This window comes from Trachypithecus francoisi, unplaced genomic scaffold (genome assembly GCF_009764315.1).
Source record: "Trachypithecus francoisi isolate TF-2019V2 unplaced genomic scaffold, Tfra_2.0 Lachesis_group16, whole genome shotgun sequence".
In the NCBI taxonomy this organism is placed as follows: Eukaryota; Metazoa; Chordata; class Mammalia; order Primates; family Cercopithecidae; genus Trachypithecus; species Trachypithecus francoisi.
The window spans coordinates 5100826-5110990 of NW_022681461.1; the positions used below are offsets into that span (position 1 = coordinate 5100826).

Here is a 10165-nt window from a genome sequence, read left to right on the forward strand (position 1 = left end):
GTATGAAGATAACTGTTAGACTGAAGGGTCAAAGACATAGCAGGTTGTTAGGAAGAAAAACAGAATTTTATGGAACAAAAGTTGAGCTTTGTAATCAGTTTAGGAATGAAGGAGCATTACTAATTTTAAATTGGCCAAGTTGAATTTAAGAGACAGGTAAAAACAAGAAGATAAGGTTACACATCCATTTAACAAGAACCCTTGCGCAATACTTCTTGATGTATGAATATAAACGCATTGACATAAATGGTTTAAGGCAATCTAAGCTGTAAACAAAATTAGTATTAAAGGGGGCTCAAACTGAATAAGGTGAGTCAGCAGAACTAGCATCCTGGGATGACACAGACACAGATTCTGAACCACTCATTCATTCATTTCTTAGTCTGACTTTATTCAGTTGTGTTTCAGATGCTGTTCTAGAGACAGTGACAAACAGAGCAGATGGGGCCTTTCCTCTCTGGTAGAGGCAATAAGCAGGAAATCAAGCAGACAATTAAGTAAGCAGGCAAGTGCTGTGCAGTCAGAAAAATGGGTGACAATGCAATGAGCACACTGGGGCCTGAGGGCTGCCAGGAGACTACGGCCACCCTCAATGGCCTGGAGTAACAGCAGATCCAGACCCATGCCAGACCCAGCAGGCACAATGTGGGCTTGCTCTGCATGTCTCTTCTCAACTCTGCTCTGGCAGCAGAATCCCAAAGAAAAATGAAAATCAGAATGACCGATTGAAGCTTTTTTTCTTACATGGAAGTTGTACTTATTTCAACTGATTTTATAATTTTTAAAATATGGCTAGCATGGAACTTGTTCAGCCCTGAAATTTCATGATGTTCTGCATGGGAAGTTTTAATTCCATAAAAAAGTGATAAATGTCCTTATAGCAAACACTCTTCACAATATAATGTACTAAAAAACAGATGTTCTGTTTGGCTTCAAAAATTACACTATAATTACTAACACACATATACACTAAAGAAGTCCTGGTCTAGCCATGATCTAAAAATATTAATGGTGTGTCTTGTCTTTGTGTATATATACAAGGAACAGTATAACTTTGAGATTTGGCTTATTATCAATAAAAATATTATAAGCAGCACTAAAGAAATGATTTAGTGAAAGACATACAGAACCTGGTATAAGGAAATAACTACACCAGGAACCAAGAGACTTGGGAGCCCATCTTGTTCTCCAATAATTATGCAGTCATTTTACTTCTTTGGGGTTCATTTGATTCAATTATAAAATAACATGTTTGGAACAGATCAGTAGTTTTCAGACAAGGTTCATTGGGGTTTCATGTCACTGATAAGGAAGTGAACAGACCTCTTTCTTCAAACAAAGCAGCTTTGCTCTCATCAGAAAGTGTTGACTCCCATCCCCCTTTTCTTCTTACAATCAACAAACTAGGTGCTATCTAAATGACGCACTAGGTTTTAAAATCCATGAAGAACATGCAGCCTTTTCTTCCCTTTCTCCAGCTCCACCTACATTCCCAGAGCATCCAGGCTGAAGACGCTTGGCCTTAGGAAGAGGCTGCCTGTTTTTCCTTCTGAGCACCAGTGCAATGGGGTGACATTAGCCCTGAGCAGACTGCTGGGCCACCTTAAATGGCTAGTCGACAAGCTTCTGTAGGAACGAGCACCGTGCTGCAAGTTCACCAACCTCCTTGCAGGTCAGGTGATGACGCTGGGGCTCAGCGAGGGCAGGTGGCACATGAGAACAACAGGGAATATGTGGCTAAGTCTGGACTTCCCCTGCATCTTCTGACTCTGAGGCTGGTGTTCCTCCTGCTGAACCAAGCTGTCTCTCCCTTAGAGTTTGGATGGAAAGTCTAGGGCACCCAAGAGTGGCAGGCTGCCTAATTACAGGTCCGAACCTGAGTGGCTGATGCTCAACCGGCGGGTACAGGGCATGTGGTATGGCAGGTGTTGCTAACGAGGGGAGGATGATACTCAAAACCACCTCTCCTTCAAATGGCATCATCAAATGGCTCCACGTACATCTCCTTAGAAGCCATTCTCATTAAGTCAGAGTTAATTACTCCTTAAGATGACTGCTTTCATTAAAACAGAAAAAAACTATCTACAATGTTGTACAGTTGAAATATGCACGGTGTCCTCTAGTTGTCATGGACACCTCCAGGAGTCATCAAGACGATTATTCCCATTCACACATAATTATTCCAGTAACGGTTAATAATATGTATTATAAATCTTTAAACTGACTTGGAAATGTTAACAAATTGTGACAATGTTTGTTTTAAGATTATTTTAGACTCGGTATAAGTATATGAAAATTTAAGCCACAAATTACAGGTATATAGCTAAAGGAGAAAACCCCAAATTTTTGGTAGCATATTTGTGTTAAGCATAGTGCTTTAGGCAAAAATGTTTTCTCTAATTTGACTAATTTAGGTGGGGAGTAACAAAAGATGACTGTGCTATAATACAGGATATAATTAACACTAAACCACACAACACATACATGTGGTTCAGGGGAGAAAGATCAAAGGACCTTGAGGCAGGAATGGGAATCAGTGAGACAAGGAGATGGAGGCGCTCACATCTGGGCTCACTGGTCAGGAGTCTAGCCCCGTAATGGCAGGAAAGGAGGGGCAAGAGGAGGGCTCCTCAGGTCAGGAGTTAGACCAGAGTCAAGGCGATGAGAAATGCAGCGTACCACCGAAAAATGCTGAAGCATGAAGTGTTCCATGGAAGAAATAAGTTAAGAAAGGAAAAAGAACTATCCACTGTAAAAATCTAGAAAGAGAGTGACGGCCTTCACAGCACAGATATGAGAGACACCAAAAGGAATTCAGTGATAGTTATCCTGCCGGATAAGGGATAGACAGAAAAGAAGGGACCAAAGAAGAAACTGCTCTGATTCTCATAAAGCTGCTGAGAAGTTGAGAGAAAGGGGCCCTCTGTGAGAGAATGCTGAACCTGGGGTGTCACCATGGGGGTCAGGCAAGACAAGGAGAGGACAGGAAAGACGGGAAGGTATGGGGTCAAAGCTGAATGCACAGGGAAGGACGTACACCAGAAGAGGCCTGACAAGAGAAGGGCAGTTGAGCCAATCTCTGATGGGTGCCGATCCTCAGCTTCAAGGGAGGGACACAGAAGCCAAGTTCACTGCAGTCTCCATCTGACTTCAGCCTTTCACCTTTCAGAGCCAGCTTCCAAGCACAGGATGAGCTGCACCTAAAAGCCCAGTTCCTCAGGACCCCCAGCCCCACAAAACCCCCGCCATTCAGCGCCTGTGCCGCTGCCCAGGACAGACCTGGTATTATTAGGTAGGTCTGCAGTGATGACCTCTTTAGTGTTATTAGTTACGTCCTACATAATGATTATCTGGAATTATTAGTTAGGTATTGATTACTTCTCTGTGTATGTGGGTGTTGTACAGTAGCTGGGTTGAGGGATATAGCTTGTTTCTCCAAAAACACTGTAAAACTTAACAGAACAGAGACAACTCATTTCTTAAACCCCTGAATTTTGTGCAAAGTAGGTGCTAAAATGGCTCTTGAATAAAGAGTTCCATCTCCTTCATCTCCCAGTCAAAACTGGCTCGGCTTACGAGTTATATTACCCAAATAGTTGATATTATCCAAAGTTGACATCACTCCTAAATAAAAAAGAAAGGAACCTGCAAAATCTAAGGATTTTCACAGAAAAACTTAGAAACTGAGCAGAAAAAGATTTATATAGGGTCACAAAATTAAAAGGGAATCATTTATGTTATTAATATTTCTGACAAGGACCTCAGAAAGCTAAGTATATTTTTTAAACAATTAAGTTACGCTTTGACAACTGGTAACACTTAGTAATCAATCTGATTGCTCTGCATAATAGCAACACTGACTATGCCTTCCAAAGCCATCATTTAAACATACCATAAATTACTATGTTCCTAAGATGCTGACTTAAAAGAATGAAATACTCAAATTCTGCTGTTGAAGTGAAACTTCAAAGGGTGGAGTAAAACCCTTTATGATATTGATTCCACCTCTTTCCCTTCTTTAAAAAAAGGATAGAAAATGTCCTCATGGCAGAAACATTTACAGACTGACAGATGACTGAACTATTTATCTATCCATGTTTGAATGTAAATTCAGATCCTTGATAGACTTAAAATTCAAAAATATTAAAAGTACCCATGAAAAGAAGTTTCTGCCCAGCTCTAACTTAACACCAAATGACCATTACGGGCCTTAAGCCCCCAAAGTCTGTGAAACATGGAGATTCCTCTCTTGTAGTTAAAAAAACAATAATGAGTATCTTGGCTCTGAACTAGAATCAGTACTAGCCACGGACCTGGCCAAGTTACTTAGAGTTCTAGTTTCTTCGTGCACAAAATCAGGAAACAACATCTGCCTCCCAGGGCTGATGGGAAGACTAAACAAGTTGATAGCCTGTGGAAGTGCTGGGCATAGGGCAGACATGAAAAAGGTGAGTGTCAATGTTTCCAGGGATAGACTACAGGAAACTGGTGAGCACGAAGTTACTTAACTTGCTCAAGGCTTCCAGGCCTCTGAGTATGGTGAATATTAATTATTTAAAATAACTGATTTCTTAGATTGGTGAAAATACAGTGGAAAAAGGTCTAGTATACTAAGACAGGGCTCTGCACACATGCTCTGCAGAGGGCCAGAAGTAAACCCCTTGGACTCTGTGGGCCAGTGGGGGTCCAGTGGGGACCCTGCAGCCTTGGCAACAGCATGGCTTTCCTGAGGAGTAGGTGGGAAATTAACAGCAAAACCTGAGTTTGACTGCCTTTCTACTGTGTTACTGTATGATCACATCCAGGGCACGGAACAGAGTGAACCACGGTATACACGAACATCTGAGCAGGATCTCCAGGCTGAGGGGGCCAAGAGGGTGAGGAAACTGGAACTCAGAGAGTGTAAATGACATCTCATCATAAGATTAAAAAAAAAAAAAAAAAATCCTGACTCTAGGAAAGAAAATTAAGTTTGATCTGTGTGATTCACTGTGATTACTTATAACACCTAAAAAGGGGGAAAATTGTATTTAAAACAGTCAGCCAAACTAGAGAAGTATCTAATCAATGAACCTGTCCTATAAATGAATTCTTCCCTTAGAAAAAACCCCTGAATGAGTCTCCAACGGTATAGCAAGACAGTCTGCACTGGCAAACCCAGGCCTTTCCATCTGTAGCCCACGTAGCAAACTTTGGTCAGAGGCTTCCCTAGCAAGTTTGTTCCTTTCGTATTCATTTCTGGCCCTATGACCATCAGCTCAATTGAAACTAGTCCAACAGAATCAAAGGCATTTGTAAAAGGTTTTAAGAGGAAAATCTCCTGTAAACTGTGTAATCCTGAATTAGTCCGTGTTTGATTCTACATGTCTTAAGGCTTCAGCTTATGACATGTCTTTTATTACAAGGTGAACAGGAGCATTTGAGAATGTAAGCCCTGCTGGAGTTCAGTCTGTCACATACTGTTATTTGCAAAGGAATAAATGTTCTAAACTCAGTAAGTAAACTTTAGTGGTGATACAACTAAATCATAAAGGCATGACCATTTCTTCTGTGAAGTTATGTTCCCTTTTCTATATGAAAGTGGATAAAATTAAAACTTAGTCTAGCATATTTTTTCCTTTGTATAAAATGTGAAGAATGTGAATCCACGCAAGGGAAAGCAGGACTGTATTAAAAATAACATGTGATTACACTAAATACGTATTAGTTTGGAAAAGAAAAGGAATACATCATGTTATTAAAATGTCCTGGTGTGTTTCTAAGTAACAGAATCACTGTGGTCAAATAAACTTACATTAAACTATCAACTGATATAAGCAAATCTTTTTATAAGTTGGAATCTGCTGAAGGTTCATTTGTTTTGCCTAAATTGGGAATTACATTCACAAATATCAAATTTATATGTGAATCATTTGGAAAGTGAATTTAACTAGTATTGTGACACTCAGAATAAAAAATACATTATAAACTGTAAATCTATTCTAGGGCAACAGTTCTTAACTAGTTGAAGGATGGAACATTCGTTAAAAATATTTGACACAGCTGAGTGCGGTGGCGCACGCCTGTAATCCCAGCACTTTGGGAGGCCGAGGCGGGCGGATCACCTGAGGTCAGGAGCTCGAGACCAGCCTGGCCAACATGGCAAAACCCCGTCTCTACTAAAAATACAAAAATTAGCCAGGCGTGGTGAGCTGCACCTGTAATCCCAGTTACTCAGGAGGCTGAGGCAGGAGAATTGCTTAAACTCAGGAGGCAGAGGTTGCAGTGAGCTGAGATTGTGCCACTGCACTCCAGCCTGGGCGACAGAATGAGACTCTGTGTCAAAAAAAAAAAAAATTGATACATGCAAAATATAACAAACAGAATTATATAAGTCCTTCATTTTTCATAAACTCAACTGAATGAACATTCAGTGACAATTTATTATAATTCATTTTTCAGAACTAGAAACTTCAAGTAGGACGACAGTGAGCTCAGCCACATGACACAGCAGAAGCCAGTCCCTGCAACAGAAGAGCTGTGAGGAGAGGGTAAGAGGAGGTCAGGGCAGCAGAGAACCATGGAGGGCCTACGTGCTCAGCAAATTGCTGCTACACAGGACGTCAGGGTCAGTGTTTCCAGCTCATATCTTTCAAAATACATTGCAAACTTGGACTTTGACATCAAATTTCCTGGTTTTTAAAAATACTGTACACTCCAAACAATCTGCAGGCTGAATACTGCCCGTGGGTCACAACCTACAGTACAAAGTAAATTCATTAGAAACCAAAGTGCCTAGTCCACCATGAGGGACACTTGAACATCAAAATCCATTAAATCTTAATCATTTATGCCTTCACAGAAGCTTTTCAAAGCATCTACTATACAAAAATCCCTATGTTATGCATATTTACATCCTAGGATTCAGTGGCCTAGAACATTCTTAAAGTGGGTGTTTGTATGGCATGACTAACTCCCTCACAGCCCTCAGGTCTTGTGACTGTCACCTGACAGGGAGGGTACCCCTGACACTCCCACCCCCATCCTGCTTCTCTCCATACCACTTGCACTATTTGTTGAATGAATGGATGGGTGGACGGCCTTTCTTGTAGCTACTACTATAAGAGAACATTGTACAATCTATTCCAATTCATTTAGAACGTGAAGGACACCAGAGACCGGCAAAAGAACATCAGAAAATTCAAACTGCCTACTTTTTGGCAGGTGTGTGTATACCCCACAATATACTCCTGACACATGCTGCTCCTTACAGCTCCTGCCTCGCCTATCAATTCTTTTCATTTGGGCTGTGTGCAGGTGGTTCCCACCTGGAATCTCAGCACTTTGGGAGGCCGAGGTGGGACTTCTTGAGCCCAGGAGTTTGAGCTATGATTGTACCACTGCACTCCAGCCTGGGTGACAGAGTGAGACTCTGTCAATCAATCAATCTTTTATTTGCATGAGACAGTTTCAAGGTCCTCCCCTGTTCTTATTTGTGTTTGGACTTTGACCACTGCTGTCCACGTCTAGACCAGAAGAAGTTCTGGAAAGGGTGTGAGAAATCATAGGACAGCTTAGATTAGGCAATTTATTTTTATTTTCACAATTGTTAGCATATATAAGACCAAAGGAAATAAATTTGCATTAAAGTTTCTTTTATGGCAATCAATATTTTTATTCATAAACTGTCAGTATTGAGAATATTACTTTTTCAGTTTTGTAACTTATCTTTGTGTTTGCAACATAATGTAGATGACTTGTGATTCCTAAATAATGCTGTTATAATGCAACTAGTTCTTCATTATTTAGACCAAGGCTCAATGAGGCAAAAATAAAACAATAAAAACAACAACAAACAAACATGGAGAAAAGAACTAGGTCCCCTCCATAGGACCCCTTTAGGAAACAAAAATGGAAGGCTTTTCTCCTCACAATACTTGAGGGAAGAAGAGGTACACTGCTTCGTTTGGAATGATAACCTGGAAAAGGGTGGGGATAAACTCAGGCATGTTCGTGCCTGCTGCACCATTTCTGGCAAGTGTGAGGCAAAGCTTTCCATGCCACAGCCCCAAGATGGTGGAGGGTTGTGCCTGAGGCCTGCACTTCTACATTATCTGCAGAACACAGTGAATAAGCTGAATATACTACCCTAAACCCAGCATCTTATTCCAGGGCCTATTTCTTTCCCTAGGCCCTCTGGCCAAAGATCGAAGCAAAATATCAAGGAAAAGTAGCTGTAACATATCTTTAGAAACACAACCTTACAGGAACTGCCTCCTATCTCTCTAGATATGGGTGGCAAAACTGCACCCAGAAAGGCCACGCAGGCAACTCGACTGAGGAGTGGCTTGGGTGGGTGACGTGGACAACATCCTGTGAGTATAGAAGTGAAAAATACATGTCCCAGAGACAACAGTTGCCATGTAAAACCAGAAATCACGGACTGGCAAAGCCTAATTTTTAAAGAGAAGTTGAAATCTTATTTTTAAATACAGCAATTTCACCTAACAAAAATACATATGCATATGACCCCCAAATGACAGACTGAGGAACATTCACAGTAGCTCTCCAAAAGGTAATTAATCTAGTTGAATATATAAACAACTTGTGGCTTACTCATATATGAGAATACTACACAGTGATGAGAATGAACTACCGTGTATCACAATGACGTGAATGGATCTCAAAAGCATGTCACTGAATGAAAAAAGCCAGATGCAAAAAGAGAATGCACAGTATGATTCCATTTATATAAACTTTAAGAAATAACCTATGGTGCTGAACTCAGGCTGTGACTTGAGGAGTATGAGGAGGGATTCTGGATGCATGAGAATGGAGTATGAGGCTGGGATTTCTTGATTAGGGTCATTTTGTAAAAATTAATTGAGTTGTACCATTCAAGTTTTTTTTTTTTTTTTTTTGGTAACATACACTTCAATAAACAGTTCAAAAACAAAACACTGTGCAGGACAAACTGAATTTGACCCAAGGGCTTCCTGTTTATGACTGTGTTCTGAAGGAATTTAGGCAAACACTAGATGCTCTGGATACAAAGATTTTAAAAATCCAGTTCATATTTTCATGATGTTCCCAATTCATCCAGTTAACAGATACATCTGCAACTAAAATACACTTGAATAAATGAGAATATGAGCATTCTAAACCAAACAGGAGGGTGGCATTCCCTAAGGTGCTACAGGGCTAGGATGGGGCCTGAACTACACTGAGGTCCACTAATGGGACTAGCGAGCTGCCTGGAACTGTCAGCTTAGAGGTCCAAGGAGGAGTACTTTATTTAAGTGAGGGGAGGATGAACACATAGCTAGCTGCTGTGCACATCTGAGGCAAATGTATTCTTTAGGACTAGCTGCCTTGCCTAACACAATGTGTGCCATTTCTCTGGAGAAAGGGAACAAACGATGGTCAGATTCTTGATGACAGGAGACAACAAGTCTTCTAACCCACTGGAAAAGCTCTTCACTGGCCTCCAAATCTTTACAACAGTTGGGAAGATCCATCAGGGTCACTTACAACAGTGAGTCCTTGCCACTAAGGTTAGAAAACTGCCCTCTCAGTCCGACTGCGGTGGCTCACGCCTGTAATCCCAGCACTTTGGAAGGTTGAGGCGGGCAGATCACGAGGTCAGAAGATCAAGATCATCCTAGCTAACACGATGAAACACCGTCTCTACTAAAAAAACAAAAAATTAGCTGGGTGTGGTGGCAGGCGCCTGCAGTCCCAGCTACTCGGGAGGCTGAGGCAGGAGAATGGCATGAACCTGGGAGGCAGAGCTTGCAGTGAGCCAAGATTGTGCCACTGCACTCCAGCCTGGGTGACAGAGCGAGACTCCATCTCAAAAAAAAAAAAAGAGAAAAAAAAAAAGAAAACTGTCGTCTCTTGAAGGTCTTAGTTGATACAGAATTGGGCAGTCTCTTGGGGATGAGTGGAAAAAGGAGTACAAATAATGATTTTTTTTCAGGGAATAGCATCTTCCCTGCTCTAAGTCTCCCTAAACGTCAGTGAGGCCACAGCTAATATTCTCTTGAAAAGGGAAAGTTGTATGCATCCTAAGAGGGTGTTACTTGGACATGCATGTGTGGCTGTGTTATATCACATATGTTGAGTCCAGGGAGCAGTTCATGGAGCCTCATACACAGTTTCCCTGACATGCCTATAGCAGTGCCAA

The 10165-nt window shown here is 41.2% G+C and overlaps 2 protein-coding genes across 3 annotated transcripts in view; one reads left to right on the forward strand and one right to left on the reverse strand.

The window, feature by feature from the left end:
• Positions 1-574, forward strand: part of ECM2 (extracellular matrix protein 2) — a 44357-nt gene extending 43783 nt beyond the window's left edge. Inside the window, exon 10 of the mRNA XM_033236773.1 lies at positions 398-574. Within this exon, the coding sequence (XP_033092664.1) occupies positions 398-464 (67 nt within the window). The 3' untranslated portion in view covers positions 465-574. The remainder of the gene's footprint in view (positions 1-397) is intronic.
• CENPP (centromere protein P) overlaps positions 1-10165 on the reverse strand; it is a 286574-nt gene that overhangs the window by 112727 nt on the left and 163682 nt on the right. The window lies entirely within an intron of this gene.